General features: G+C 45.5%; 1 protein-coding gene across 2 annotated transcripts in view; it reads right to left on the minus strand.

Moving 5' to 3' along the window:
• Window positions 1-15,537, minus strand: part of MED27 (mediator complex subunit 27) — a 192,560-nt gene that overhangs the window by 148,148 nt on the left and 28,875 nt on the right. The window contains exon 3 of one of the 2 annotated variants that reach the window (XM_067471970.1): window positions 12,948-13,467. The exons of the other annotated variant lie outside the window; for it this stretch is intronic. Within the exon in view, the coding sequence (XP_067328071.1) occupies window positions 13,447-13,467 (21 nt within the window). The 3' untranslated portion in view covers window positions 12,948-13,446. Of the gene's footprint in view, window positions 1-12,947; window positions 13,468-15,537 lie in introns of those variants that run through there. 2 annotated transcript variants of the gene reach the window in all.

Consider the following 15,537-nt stretch of genomic DNA (forward strand, 5'->3'; position numbering starts at 1 on the left):
CTTTGAAGACGGCTCGGAAGTTTCAATTGGTCCAACGCTTGGCAGCCATGATACTAACCGAGACATTCACACCTACCTCCAACAGACAAGAGTTCTTTTTCCCACCCTGGACATCATTCTACAGATATATAAAACCAATTTTCCTAGTATCCAACAGACCTCACAACCTCTGAGGATGCCTGTTATAGGTGCAGGTGAAATGTCAGGAGAGAATGCTTCTAGAACATGACCAGACAGCCTGGAAAACCTACAACAACCGTCTAGAGCAGTGTTTCTCAACCTGGGGGTCGGGACTCCTGAGGGGGTCGCGAGGGGATTCAAGAGAGATATTGACAAGCTGGAATGTGTCCAGAGGAGGGCGACTAAAATGATCAAGGATCTGGAGAACAAGCCCTATGAAGAGCGGCTTAAGGAGCTGGGCATGTTTAGCCTGAAGAAGAGAAGGCTGAGAGGGGATATGATAGCCATGTATAAATATGTGAGAGGAAGCCACAGGGAGGAGGGAGCAAGCTTGTTTTCTGCTTTCCTGGAGACTAGGACGCGGAACAATGGTTTCAAAGTACAAGAGAGGAGATTCCATCTGAACACGAGGAAGAACTTCCTGACTGTGAGAGCCGTTCAGCAGTGGAACTCTCTGCTCCGGAGTGTGGTGGAGGCTCCTTCTTTGGAATCCTCTAAGCAGAGGCTGGATGGCCATCTGTCAGGGGTGATTTGAATGCAATATTGGCAGGGGGTTGGACTGGATGGCCCATGAGGTCTCTTCCAACTCTTTGATTCTATGATTCTAATCCTCGCCACCTCCGCTGCTCCCCACTCCTTCCTCAGCCCAGCCTGGCAGTGCCATCAGCGGTGCCGAAGGGGCTTCTGAGGCCGCCGCCAGCTCCTGCCAACCTAGTAGTTCAAAAACATGCAAATGTGAGTAGATCAATAGGTACCGCTCCAGCGGGAAAGTAACAGCGCTCCATGCAGTCATGCCGGCCACATGACCTTGGAGGTGTCTACGGACAACTCCGGCTCTTCGGCTTAGAAATGGAGATGAGCACCACACCCCAGTCAGACACAACTGGACTTAATGTCAGGGGAAAACCTTTACCTTTACCAACCTACCATACCATTATATTGTAATAGTATTAGTAATATTACATGTAATATAAAATATATAATTACAATATTGTATTATTAGTAGTAGTATTATATTGTATTACGTGAAACTGCTAGGCCAAGGGTCCACAAACGTTTTAAACAGAGGGCCTGGTCACAGTCCCTCTGTTGGAGGGCCGGATTATAATTTGAAAAACCATGAATGAATTCCTATGCACACTGCATATATCTTTTTTGTAGTGCAAAAGACACTTAAAAACAATACAATAATTAAAATGAAGAACAATTTTAACAAATATAAATTTATTAGTATTTCAATGGGAAGTGTGGGCCTGCTTTTAGCTGATGAGATAGGGTTATTGTTGTTGTTGTTGTTGTGTGCTTTCAAGTCATTACAGACTTAGGTTGACCCTAAGCGAGGGCTGGGTAAATGACCTTGGAGGGCTGCATTCAGCCCCCGGGCCTTAGTTTGAGGACCCCTGTGCTAGGCCATTAAATGCTAATCAAGGTGGCCAACTGAAACATTCACATCTACCTCAAACTGACAAGAGTTCTTTTTCCCACCCCGGACATCATTCCACAGATATATAAAACCAATTTTCCTAGTTTCCAACAGACCTCACAACCTCTGAGGATGCCTGCTATAGGTGCAGGTGAAATGTCAGGAGAGAATGCTTCTAGAACATGGCCAGACAACCCGGAAAACCTACAACAACCGTCTAGAGCAGTGTTTCTCAACCTGGGGGTTGAGACCCCTGAGGGGGTTGCGAGGGGGTGTCAGAGGGGTCGCCAAAGACCATAAGAAAACACAGTATTTTCTGATGGTCATGGGGATTCCATGTGGGAAGTTTGAGCCAATTCTATCGTTGATGGAGTTCAGAATGTTCTTTGATTGTAATGAACTATAAATTCCAGCAAGTACTACTCCCAAATGTCAAGATCTATTTTCCCCAGACTCCACCAGTGTTCACATTTGGGCATATTGAGTATTCATGCCAAGTTTGGTCCAGATCCACCATTGCATGAGTCCACAGTGCTCTCTGGATATAGGTGAACTACAACTCCCAAACTCAAGGTCAATGCCCATCAAAACCTTCCAGTGTTTTCCATTGGTCATGGGAGCCAAGTTTGGTTCAAATCCATCGCTGGTATTTATTTATTTATTTATTTATTTACTTACTTTGCTTATATACCTCTGTTCTCAGCTCGGGGGCGACTCACAGCGGTGTACAACATAGAAAGAACAAGGTTCAAAATTCAAAACACAATATAAAATAATCCACAATCCAGCATTAACAAAAAACATCATCAAAAAACATCATCATTACTACAAAAGCCATTCCGCGTCGTCTCATCGTCCAAGCCACAATCCAGTATCATTTTCCGTTGTTCCATTCCTATAGTCATTACCAATCATTGCACTTCTTGTTCGAACGCCTTCTTGAACAACCAAGTCTTTAATTTCCTGCGGAATATCATCAGGGAAGGAGCCAGTCTGATGTCCACGGGAAGGGTGTTCCACAGCCGAGGAGCCACCACTGAGAAGGCCCTATCTCTCGTCCTCGCCAGCCGTGCCTGTGAGGCAGGCGGGATCGAGAGCAGGGCCTCCCCGGAAGATCTCAAAGTCCTGGTGGGCTCGTAGGTCGAGATGCGGTCGGTAGAGTTCAGAATGCTCTTTGATTATAAGTGAACTATAAATCCCAGCAACTACAACTCCCAAATTACAAAATGAATCCTCTCCCAACCCCACTAGCATTCACATTTGGGTGTATTGGGTATTTGTGCCCAGTTTGGTCCAGTGAATGAAAATGCATCCTACATATCAGATATTTACATTATGATTTATAACAGTAGTAAAATGACTGTTATGAAGTAGCAATGAAAACAATATTATGGTTGGGGGTCACCACAACATGAGGGACTGTATTTACTTACTTACTTAGGCGATCCCTCGTTGGACGAGTAAGATGGTCTTCCATCATGGGTTTCCTTGTGGGTCCGTATGTGGCTGTTGAGCCCTATTCTTGCTCTGCATCTTCTTCCGCAGTGTGGGCATTGGTTTCCAGGTGGAAGGCGGTCCCGGTTGGGGTTGGCTTGACGCGCCTTCCTCCTGGCACGTTTCTCTCTTTCACCCTCCACTCGTGCCTCCTCAAATTCTGCAGCACTGCTGGTCACAGCTGTCCTCCAGCTGGAGCGCTCAAGGGCCAGGGCTTCCCAGTTCTCAGTGTCTATGCCAGAGTTTTTAAGGTTGGCTTTGAACCCATCTTTAAATCTCTTTTCCTGTCCACCAACGTTCCGTTTTCCGTTCTTAAGTTCGGAGTAGAGCAACTGCTTTGGGAGACGGTGGTCAGGCATCCGGACAACATGGCCGGCCCAGCGGAGTTGATGTTGGAGGACCATCGCTTCAATGATGGTGGTCTTTGCTTCTTCCAGCACACTGACGTTTGTCCGCTTGTCTTCCCAGGAGATTTGCAGGATTTTCCGGAGGCAGCGCTGATGGAAACGTTCCAGGAGCTGCATGTGACGTCTGTAGACAGTCCACGTCTCACAGGCATATAGCAGGGTTGGGAGGACAATAGCTTTATAGACAAGCACCTTGGTCTCCCTACGGATGTCCCGGTCCTCAAACACTCTCTGCTTCATTCTGGAAAATGCTGCACTTGCAGAGCTCAGGCGGTGTTGTATTTCGGCGTTGTTGTTGACTTTGGTGGAGAGGTGGCTGCCAAGATAGCGGAAATGGTCCACATTTTCTAATGTGACACCATTAAGCTGTATTACTGGCATTGGAGAGGGATTGGCTGGTGTCTGCTGGAACAGCACCTTGGTTTTCTCAATGTTCAGTGACAGGCCGAGCTTCTCATATGCTTCTGCGAAGGTGTTTAGAGTGGCTTGTAGATCTGTATTAAGGGGTCACAGCATTGGGAAGGTTGAGAACCACTGGAGAGAGTTCGTTTGCTTAAGAAGTTAGTGATCCACTTAACCATAGTTTTTCCTCACCCACATTGGACTAGTTTTTTGGAGTCCAACTGTCTCTGGAGAGCTAGAGATTGCGAAGATGCATAAAGGCGTCTTCGCAACAAGAATGCCAATGGCCACAACTTGCAAGGGAGCAGTTTTACACATTCTTTAGTGATCTCGAAATGCAGCTTTGCCCTTTCAACTCAGGAGACCGAACAATCCATTCTGCTGGGGAAACTAATGAAAAGGCGTGCCTGCAATGGCGAATCCTGGCCGGGATCAGAAGGCACTCTCAATGGCTGCCAAGCCGAAACCACTTTATTTCTTTCCCAAAGAAGTTACCAAGATCTGCCTCCATTGATTTTACTTGCAAGGAAACCGTCGCTACCGCCTCAAACTGCAGCCTCAGCAGACGCTAAAAGGTCAGCTTCTTGCAGATGAACGCGGCATCGATACTTATTAGGATGCTTCCATACAAGGTACACAAGAGGGACGGAGCAGGAGAAGGCTTGTAATCTCACTTAATACTCAAGCAGTTCCAAGCCAAGCTCCTTAAGGTGTGGGAAAAAAGAGGAGGAAAAAAAATCCTTCCAAAAATAGCAACTGTCCAATACAGTGTTCCCTCGCTACTTCACGGTTCGCTTTTTGTGGACTCGCTGTTTCGTGGTTTTTCAATAAATATTAATGTAAAATATTTATTGTGGGGTTTTGCCCCAAAATGGAGAATAGCGAACAGGAATGTAGGACGCAGGCCTGCTTTGTCCGGCATCATGTGCCAGCCAATGACAATCAAGAAGTCAGGAAGGCCGAGCGCCGCCCCCTTTTGCACCTCAGCCAATAGGAACACCTCAAGCAGCCGTTTGAGATTCTACTTGCCAATGTGAGATTGACTTTGGATCTGGGAGCTGTAGTTTGCCCTTATAGAATCATAGAATCAAAGAGTTGGAAGAAACCTCATGGGCCATCCAGTCCAACCCCCTGCCAAGAAGCAGGAATATTGCATTCAAATCACCCCTGACAGATGGCCATCCAGCCTCTGTTTAAAAGCTTCCAAAGAAGGAGCTTCCACCACACTCCGGGGCAGAGAGTTCCACTGCTGAACGGCTCTCACAGTCAGGAAGTTCTTCCTCGTGTTCAGATGGAATCTCCTCTCTTGTACTTTGAAGCCATTGTTCCGCGTCCTAGTCTCCAGGGAAACAGAAAACAAGCTTGCTCCCTCCTCCCTGTGGCTTCCTCTCACATATTTATACATGGCTATCATATCCCCTCTCAGCCTTCTCTTCTTCAGGCTAAACATGCCCAGCTCCTTAAGCCGCTCCTCATAGGGCTTGTTCTCCAGACCCTTGATCATTTTAGTCGCTCTCCTCTGGACACATTCCAGCTTGTCAATATCTCTCTTCGATTATGGTGCCCAGAATTGGACACAATATTCCAGGTGTGGTCTAACCAAAGCAGAATAGAGGGGTAGCATTACTTCCCTGGACCTAGACACTATGCTCCTATTGATGCAGGCCAAAATCCCATTGGCTTTTTTTGCCGCCACATCACATTGTTGGCTCATGTTTAACTTGTTGTCCACGAGGACTCCAAGATCTTTTTCACACGTACTGCTCTCAAGCCAGGCCTCATCGTCCCTCATTTTGTATCTTTGCATTTCATTTTTTCTGCCAAAGTGGAGTATCTTGCATTTGTCCCTGTTGATCTTCATTTTGTTAGTTTTGGCCCATCATCTCTCTAATCTGTCAAGATCGTTTTGAATTCTGCTCCTGTCCTCTGGACTATTGGCTATCCCTCCCAATTTGGTGTTGTCTGCAAACTTGATGATCCTGCCTTCTAACCCTTCATCTAAGTCATTAATAAAGATGTTGAACAGGACCGGGCCCAGGACGGAACCCTGCGGCACTCCACTTGTCACTTCTTTCCAAGATGAAGAGGAAGCATTGGTGAGAATCACCCTTTGGGTTTGTCCATTTAACCAATTACAGATCCACCTCACCGTAGTTTTGCCTAGCCCACATTGGACTAGTTTCCTTGCCAGAAGGTCATGGGGGACCTTGTCGAAGGCCTTCCTGAAATCCAGGTACGCTACCATCCACGGCATTCCCCGCATCTACCCAGCTTGTAACTCTATCGAAAAAAGAGCACTGAAGCCACCTGACAGTGGTGGATCTGGACCGAACTTGGCACACAGATCCTTGATGACAACATAACATACTGGTGTGGTTTTTTTTTGGGGGGGGGGGGGGGAGATGACCCACCTGTGCGGGAATTGTAGTTCACCCTGCATCCAGAGATATTACCAAATTTCCCGAAACAAACAATGCCTTGTTTTTTTGGGGAAATGATTATGACCACCGGGTCCCCAAGCTAGTAACAATAATGATGGGGGGTTTTTTTAGGTTTTTCCGGGCTATATGGCCATGTTCTGGAGGCAATTTTTCTCCTGACGTTTCGCCTGCATCTGTGGCAAGCATCCTCAGAGGTAGTGAGGTGATAACAATAATGATGTTGATGCTCCTTTCCTCCTGTGGCTCCATCCCACTTTGTGTTTCGGTTGCAGCTTCCCCACTTTGTTGACTCATATTTAGCTTGTGATCTGCTCAGGCTTGGTACAAATACTGCTGCTCAGCCACGTGTTCCCCGTCGTATATTTGTGCCTTTCATTTCTCCTGCCTACTGGTAGGTGTTATTTATGTCTCTTCACTCATTTCTGCCTTATGGAGAACCTCAGATGAACTTTTCACGGGGTTTTTCTTGGCAGGAGGCGTTCAGATGGGCTTCACCTTGGCTTTCCGTTTAACCACAGTGGCGGAGTGGGCCTTGCTCAAGGCCATTCTGTGGGCTTCCAGGACCGAGAGGGAATTTGAACTTGGCCTTCAGCATTGCAGTCCAATGCTTGTTTCCATTGGATATACAGTGTTCCCTCACTTATTATTATTATTATTATTATTAAACTTTATTTGTACCCCGCTAGCATCTCCCGAAGGACTCGATGCGGCTTACAAAGGCCAAGGCCTCAACACAACAACAACAGACAATAACAATACGATACAAAGCAAATTAAAAACATAAGCAATAACAAAACATTACACTATTATGCAATAAAAACCAGGGCCGGGCCAGTGATGGGTACAAGTTAAAAAGGTGCTGGGTGTGAAAGGTGGTATGTTGGGATTCTGGGCAAGTGCAATGTGCAGAGAGTCTTAAACTCTAGTAAAGTGCTTCTGAGACATAGTGCTGGGGTTATCCTATTCTGGAAAGGCACATCGGAATAGCCAGGTCTTCAAGTTCTTCCTAAATACTGCCAACGTGGGTGCTAGTCTAATGTCTTTGGGGAGGGTGTTCCAGAACCAGGGGGCAACCACAGAGAAGGCCCTGTCCCTTGTCCCCACAAAATGCGCCTGCGATGCAGGTGGGATCGCGAGCAGGGCCTCTCCAGATGAACAAAGGGAGCGCGTAGGTTCATAAACTGAGATGCAGTCATGCAGTTAGGCAGGTCCCAAACCGTTCAGGGCTTTGTAGGTAAGCACCTGCACCTTGAATTTGGTTCAGTAGGTAAACGGCAGCCAATGGAGCTCCTTAAACAGGAGGGTTGATCTCTCTCTGTAAGGAGCGCCAGTTAACATCCTGGCCGCCGCCCGTTGGACCAGTTGGAATTTCCGAGCCGTTTTCAAGGGCAGCCCCACGTAGAGCGCATTACAGTAATCCAATCTAGAGATGACCAAGGCATGGACTACCCCGGCCAAATCAACCTTTGCGAGGTACGGTCACAGCTGGCACACAAGTCTTAGATGTGCAAAAGCCCTCCCGGACACCGCCAACGCCTGAGCCTCAAGCATAAGTGATGAATCCAAGAGGACTCCCAAGCTGCGGACCTGTGACTTCGGGGGGGGGGGGTGTAACCCCATCCAGCATAGGTTGCCAACCTATACCCTGATCCGGTGTACGATTAACCAGGAGGACCTCTGTCTTGTTGGGATTGGTCTTCAGCTTGTTCCTCCTCATCCAGATAGACACAGCGGCCAGGCACTCGTCCAGCACTCGAGGGGTCTCCTTGGAATTAGGTGGAAATGAGTAGTAGAGTTGTGTGTCATCTGCGTAGAGATGGCACCTAACTCCAAAACTCTGAATGACCTCTCCCAGCGGTTTCATGTAGATGTTAAAAAGCATGGGAGACAAAATAGAGACAGGTCAAAGGCCAGGGGTCCGAGCAGGCATCTCCCAGCTTCACCATCTGGGATCGACCCTCCAGGAAGGACTGAAGCCACGACATAACTGTGCCCCCAAGACCCATCCCAGAGAGTTGACCCAGAAGGATACCATGGTCGATGGTATCGAAAGCCGCTGAGATGTCCAAGAGAACCAACAGAGTCACACACAGCTCTCTACGGAGGTCATCCACCAAGGCGACCAAGGCCGTCTCGGTGCCGTGGCCAGGACTGAAACCATTAAGGGTGTTATGGCCCAAGACCACCCGCGAAAAGTGAAAATCCGTGAAGTAGGGGCGCCATATAGTCTCAGTCCCCTTTGGGTGAGAAGGGGGGCATATAAATGTCGTGTGTGTGTGTGTGTGTGTGTGTATATATATATATATATATATATACACACACAAATGTAATGTTCGTTTATGGGATTAACAGAACTCAAAAACTACTGGACACATTGACATCAAATTTGGACAGCATACACCTAACAACCCAATGTATGTCCTTCACTCAATTTTTTTTTTTTGTCTCTGGATGTAGGTGAACAACAACTCCAAAACTCAAGGTGAGTGCCCACCAAACCCTTCTACTGTTTCTGTTGGTCATGGGAGTCCTGTGTGTCATGTTTGGTTCAATTCCATCATTGGTGGAGTTCAGAACGCTCTTTGATTGAAGGTGAAATATACATCCCAACTCCCTAATGACAAAATCCTTTTTTTTTTTTTTTGCGTAATGGTCATTCCTTGGGTTAGTAGGTGTCTTATGGCCAAATTTGGCGGCAATTCATCCAGTGGTTTTTTAGTTCTGTTAATCCCACAAACGAACATTACATTTTTATTTATATAGATACATTCTTTTAGTAGTTATACTCTATTTTAAGTCTTTATAAGCCCTCCCCTCACATTTATATACTGCATAACCCTCCTTGAACGTGTTGTTCATGTAATCCTTGGTTGTGGCTTTATCCGCAGAGGTAGCCTCTCCATACAGACAAACGCTCTTAAATCCATATTGAAAAGGACCGTGCTCTGACCTACAAGAAGCACTGCCTGAATATCAAGCAAAAAGTGGGTGCTAGAAACAATATCATACGAAAGCTGACTGGCACAACCTGGGGATCACAACCAGACACAGTAAAGACATCTGCCCTTGCACTATGCTACTCTGCTGCTGAGTATGCATGCCCGGTGTGGAACACATCTCACCACACTAAAACAATGGATGTGGCTCTCAATGAGACATGCTGCATTATCACAGGGTGTCTGCGCCCTACACCACTGGAGAAATTACACTGCTTAGCCGGTATTGTACCACCTGACATCCGCCGGGAAGTAGCAGCCAATAGTGAAAGGACCAAGGCAGGGACATCTCCAGCCCATCCCCTGTTTGGGTATCAGCCAGCACGTCAACGACTTAAATCAAGAAATAGTTTTCTTAGATCTACAGAGATACTCGCTGGAACACTTCAGCAAGCGAGAGTCAAAAAGTGGCAGGCTCAACCCCAGCACCTCAATCTGTGGGTGATACCAGATCAGAGACTCCCTCCTGGGCACACAAGACTGGGCGACTTGGAAGGCGCTGAACAGACTGCGCTCTGGCACGACGAGATGCAGAGTCAATTTTAAGAAATGGGGCTACAAAGTGGAATCCACGACATGCGAGTGCGGAAAAAAGCAAACCACAGACCACCTGCTGCAATGCAACCTGAGACCTGGTACATGCACAATGGAGGACCTTCTTGCGGCAACACCAGAGGCACTCCAAGTGCCAGATACTGGTCAAAGGACGTTTAATCAACTACCATGTTTGCAAAATTTGTGTCTTTTTATCTGTTTGTTTGTTTTGTTCTGTTAGAGATGTAATACAATGGTATGGTTGCTGATGACACGATAAATAAATATTGAAAAACTGCGAAATAGTGAGTCTGCAAAAAGCAAACCGCGAAGTAGCAAGGGACCACTGTATTATTATTATTATTATTATTATTATTATTATTATTATTATTATTATTGTCTGACACTGTTTTGGTCACCATAATTCCAGAAGGGCATGATTCCATGCTGCAAAATTGGCCCATTGGCTGCCTCTCTGCTTCCTTTTCTCCAGAAAGCAAACACCTCAAGCTCTTGAATTATGCAGCAGGGGTGTTTTGAAGGTGGTGCTCTGAGCGAATCCTCAGCATTGTCCCTCACGTCCTGCAAAACACCTTCAGGGAACAGTCTGTGTGTGTGTTTTTAAAGGGAATGCGGCATTTCATTACCCTTGGGTTGGAACCCTTGGCTCATAAGGGTTTCGAAAAGATGAAATTGAATCAACAATGCTAAGGAGAGATCTCCATCCCTTCAGCAGCAACAGAGAAAGGGCCAACCAGCAAACCCGTTGACCCCTTTCCCCACACATAAAGCAACCCATCTGCAGCCAAGGCTCCACGGGGCCGCAACAATGCTCTCCATGACCCAGAATCTATATAAATAAAAATGTAATGTTCATTTGTGATATTAACATAACTCAAAAACCACTGGACGAATTGACACCAAATTTGGACAGAATATGCCTAACAACCCAATGAGTAACCATCACTCAAAAGGAATCAGGCCCAATAGTAAATAAATACAAATTTGATTTAAAAGCCTAAAACAATGCCATTGAATAATATTATTATTACTTAATTATTATTATTTATATAATTATTACATTATCTATATAAATAAAAATGTAGTGTTCGTTTGTGGGATTAACAAAACTCAAAAACCACTTGATGAATTGATACCAAATTTGGACACAAGACATCTAACAACCCAATGTATGTCCTTCACTCAAAAAAATTGATTTTGTCATTTGGGAGTTGTAATTGCTGGGATTTATAGTTCACAGAATCATAGATCATAGAATCATAGAATCAAAGAGTTGGAAAAGACCTCATGGGCCATCCAAGAAGCAGGAATATTGCATTCAAATCACCCCTGACAGATGGCCATCCAGCCTCTGTTTAAAAGCTTCCAAAGAAGGAGCCTCCACCACACTCCGGGGCAGAGAGTTCCACTGCTGAACGGCTCTCACAGTCAGGAAGTTCTTCCTCGTGTTCAGATGGAATCACCTCTCTTGTAGTTCACCTACAATCAAAGAGCATTCTGAACCCCACCAACGATGGAATTGAACCAAACTTGGCACACAGAACTTCCATGACCAACAGAAAATACTGGAAGGATTTGGTGGGCATTGACCTTGAGTTTTGGAGTTGTAGTTCACCTACGTCCAGAGAGCACTGTGCACTCAGTGAGGGATATGGACCAAACTTGGCACAAATATTCAATAAGTCCAAATATGAACACTGGTGGAGTTTGGGGAAAATAGACCTTGACATTTGGGAATTGCAGTTGCTGGGGTTTATAGTTCACCTACAATCACAGACCATTCTGAACCCCACCAACAATGGAATTGAACCAAACTTGGTACACAGTTCTTATACACCAGAATATATGGTATATATAAATGCTCTGTGCATAATGAGTACCTTAAAAACAAAAGAACCAATGAATGAAATCACACCAAATTTGGCAACAAAACATTTGTCCCTGTTGAACTTCATTTTGTGAGTTTTGATCCATCATCTCTATCAACTGAGAATATCGATTTGAATTCTGCTCCTGTCTTCTGGAATATTGGGAATCTCTCCCAATTTAGTCCTGTCTACAAACTTGATGATCCCACTGGGTCAGTATTTCCCAACCTGGGGGTCGGGACCCCTGGGGGGGGGTCGCAAGGGGGTGTCAGAGGGGTCGTCAAAGACCATCAGAAAACACAGTATTTTCCATTGGCCGTGGGATTCTGTGTGGGAAGTTTGGCCCAATTCTATCACTGGTGGGGTTCAGAATGCTCTTTGACTGTAGGTGAACTATAAATCCCAGCAACTACAACTCCCAAATGTCAAGGTCTATTTTCCCCAAACTTCACCACTGTCCACATTTGGGCATATTGAGTATTCATGTCAAGTTTGGTCCAGATCCATCATTGTTTGAGTTTACAATGATCTCTGGATATAGGTGAACTACAACTCCAAAACTCAAAGTCAATGCCCACCAAACCCTTCCAGTATTTTCTGTCAGTCATGGGAGTTCTGTGTGCCAATTTGGTTCAATTCCATTGTTGATGGAGTTCGGAATGCTCTTTGCTTGTAGGTTGACTATAAATCTCAGCAACTACAACTCCCAGATGACAAAATTAATCCCCCCCAACTGCAGCAGTATTCAGAATGAAAATACATCCTGCACATCAGATATTTACATTATGATTCATAACAGTAGCAAAACAACAGTTGTGAAGTATCAACAAAAATAATTTTGTGGTTGGGGGTCATTACAACATGAGGAACTGCATTAAGGGGTCGTGACATTAGGAAGGTTGAGAACCACTGATCTAAGTCATTAATAAAGATGTTGAACAGGACCGGGCCCAAGACCGAACCCTGCTTCTGGCATTCCACTCGTCACTTCTTTCCAGGATATTCCCACACACAATGAAGGAAAAAGGCGTGAGGCCATTAATGTCCAAACTGGCCCCAGGAAAAGGAGTTTGTATTTTGTGCGGTGGCCATTAGCTCATCCCTTTTGTGCCTAAAACACTGCCACACAGGTGGTTGTGCCGCCAGGGCCCCAGGATACCCATTCCACAATAAATACCCCGCACGCCCACCACCCCCTTTCCGAAACTGGCCCCAGATGTTGATGCAGCTTCCCGACGTGCCAATTAAACGGCTGTTTCTGGCAGCGCTCTGCCAAGTCGGCCGCCCCTTTTGTTCTGCCGGGCCCGGGCGAAGAAGGAGCCCTGTCATTGTCGCGCGCCAGCCTCCCGCTGGAAGTCTCTATTATCCAGGCGCGTCGCCCCACTGAGCAAAGCCCAGCGGGGATCGGCTTCCCACACAACGCGCGCTCCCCTTTCCCGCTGAGACCCTTCCCCGGCCCTCTTTAATACTCTCGAGCTTTTGTTTTCCCGCCGCGGAGGCACCGAATGTTGTATTTAAATTATTTAGCTGGCTGGCACAAAGAACCCGCTCCAGTGCAAAGGGTTGTGGGCATTCAGCGGCTGCCTTCAAGGACACGGGGAAAGAATGGAATCCCAATTCCAGTTCTAACATTTACCACCCTTTCAAGTCCTCAGACTTCTTCTTCCAGGGTCTGAGAGTCTATTCGTTTGCGTCAATCGCCTAGAAAGACAATGGGAACAAGCTTTCTTCAACGCAATTCATTTATTTATCGCATCAGGAGCAAATCAAGGATACAATTGTAATTTAAAAACACAAAATTTACAAAACTAAGCATTATATTAAACTAGCCGCCCCCTGCCACGCATTGCTGTGACCCAGTCTGTGTATATGTGCTTTGTGTGTGCATATATTTGTGTATATGTGTATGTATGTGTGTTTGCGTGTATATATATATATATGGGGGGGGGGCCTGTTGCGCATGCGTTGTAATGTATTTTTTGGGTTTTTTTTGGCTTTTTAAGTTCCTTCTGCTGTGTTTTTCAGTGTTTTTATGAGTGATGGTCACTCGTTGGCCTGAGACGTGTATGTGTTAATATGTATATGTTAATATGTATATGTTAATATTTTTAATAATAATAATAATAATAATAATAATAACAACACATTATTTGTACCCCACTACCATCTCTCCAAGGGACTCGGTGCGGCTTACAAGAGGCCGAGCCCAAATACAACAGTAAAAACAACAACAACAACAATACAGCAAAATAACTCAAAAACAAGGCAATAACATTAACAACACACAATGATGCAATTAAAATCTATGGCAGGGCCAAATGTAATAATTAAAATTTAACAAGTGCTGGGCATGACCAGGTGAGGTGTTTGGAGAGGGATGGGCATGCAGATATCCTGGATCTCTGATAAAGTGCGTTGGGGACATAATGCTTGGAGTTTCCTTATTCTGGGAAGGCACACTGGAACAACCACGTTTTCAAGCTCCTCCTAAAAATTGCCAGCGATGGGGCCTGCCTGATCTCCTTAGGGAGAGAGTTCCAGAGTCGAGGAGCCACCACTGAGAAAGCCCTATCCCTCATCTCCACCAATCGCGCTTGCGATGCAGGTGGGATCGTGAGTAGGGCCTCTCCAGATGAATGAAGAGATCGTGTTTGTCACGCAAGTCAGATGTTCCCACCTCAACATCTTTAAACTTACTCACCCAACGACGCACAGTACTCACATTAACACAATCACCATAAACAGCTTGCATTCTCCGATGAATCTTGACCTTCTGTTGTCAAGACTTCAATGACTGCACGTTACTTAGATCGCATTGACCGACCGTCTGCGCAGGGTTCCATACTTCGCACTTTAACAACACAACTGTTCAATGCTAAGGCTTCCTGCCAAAATGGAACTGTAGAGGAGAGTCTACTGAAAAAGCCAGTACATGCCGCATACCAGTACTGCCATCGGTTGAGGAGTTTCGATGGTGGAGGTATTACTTTTCATTCAATCCTCGTAAATAAAGGTTCAGCTTCAGAAAGGCAGATTGGACTAAATTTTCAGACATGTTCGATGCACAATATCATATAGGTCACTCCAATCCCTGAGGAATACAAGCACTCTTCAATGCAAAATGGCAATGGAATACAGTGTTTTGCTGGCTTACTGAAGGTAGCTCAGCTATTCCAGGATCCTGGGGTTGGAAACCTCACAAATTTCCTATTCTGAATCTGATTATTTACAAGGAGCAAGCAAATGATATTTTGTTTTGAAAGCAACGACGGTTTACTCCCAAAAGGGCCGATAGAAGGATCAAATCTTTTAAAAAGCATTTTCACTTATCTTGTCCTATTATTATAAATGGGAAAATTTAAATGTTGCTTAACTTTATGACTGAAGCCTCTCTAGAGAACACCTGATACCTAAGGTGAGAAGAACAGAGGCATTATTCAGAAGTTTTGTAGGACACGTTCCAGAAATAATACAATCGTGAGTTATGTTGACTAACTAAGAGAAAGCAAGATATAGTCGAAGGCTTTCATGGTCGGAGTTACTGGGTTGCTTTGAGTTTTCTGGGCACTGGAATGTCTCAAAGGAAAGGAGTGATGCTGTGTTTAGGAAGAACAAAACAAGTGGCTGGCTCTGAGTGTGGCTGAGTCACATCCTGGAGACTGTAAGGAGGCAGAAGAGCCGTCCTGAGCAAAGAGAGATTCACCAAACAGTGGTGGACACTGACAGATTCTGTCTTTCAGTGGAACCTTGACATAAGGGCGCCCCAATTTA

The sequence above is a fragment of the Anolis sagrei genome, chromosome 11, assembly GCF_037176765.1.
Source record: "Anolis sagrei isolate rAnoSag1 chromosome 11, rAnoSag1.mat, whole genome shotgun sequence".
NCBI classification, from domain to species: Eukaryota; Metazoa; Chordata; class Lepidosauria; order Squamata; family Dactyloidae; genus Anolis; species Anolis sagrei.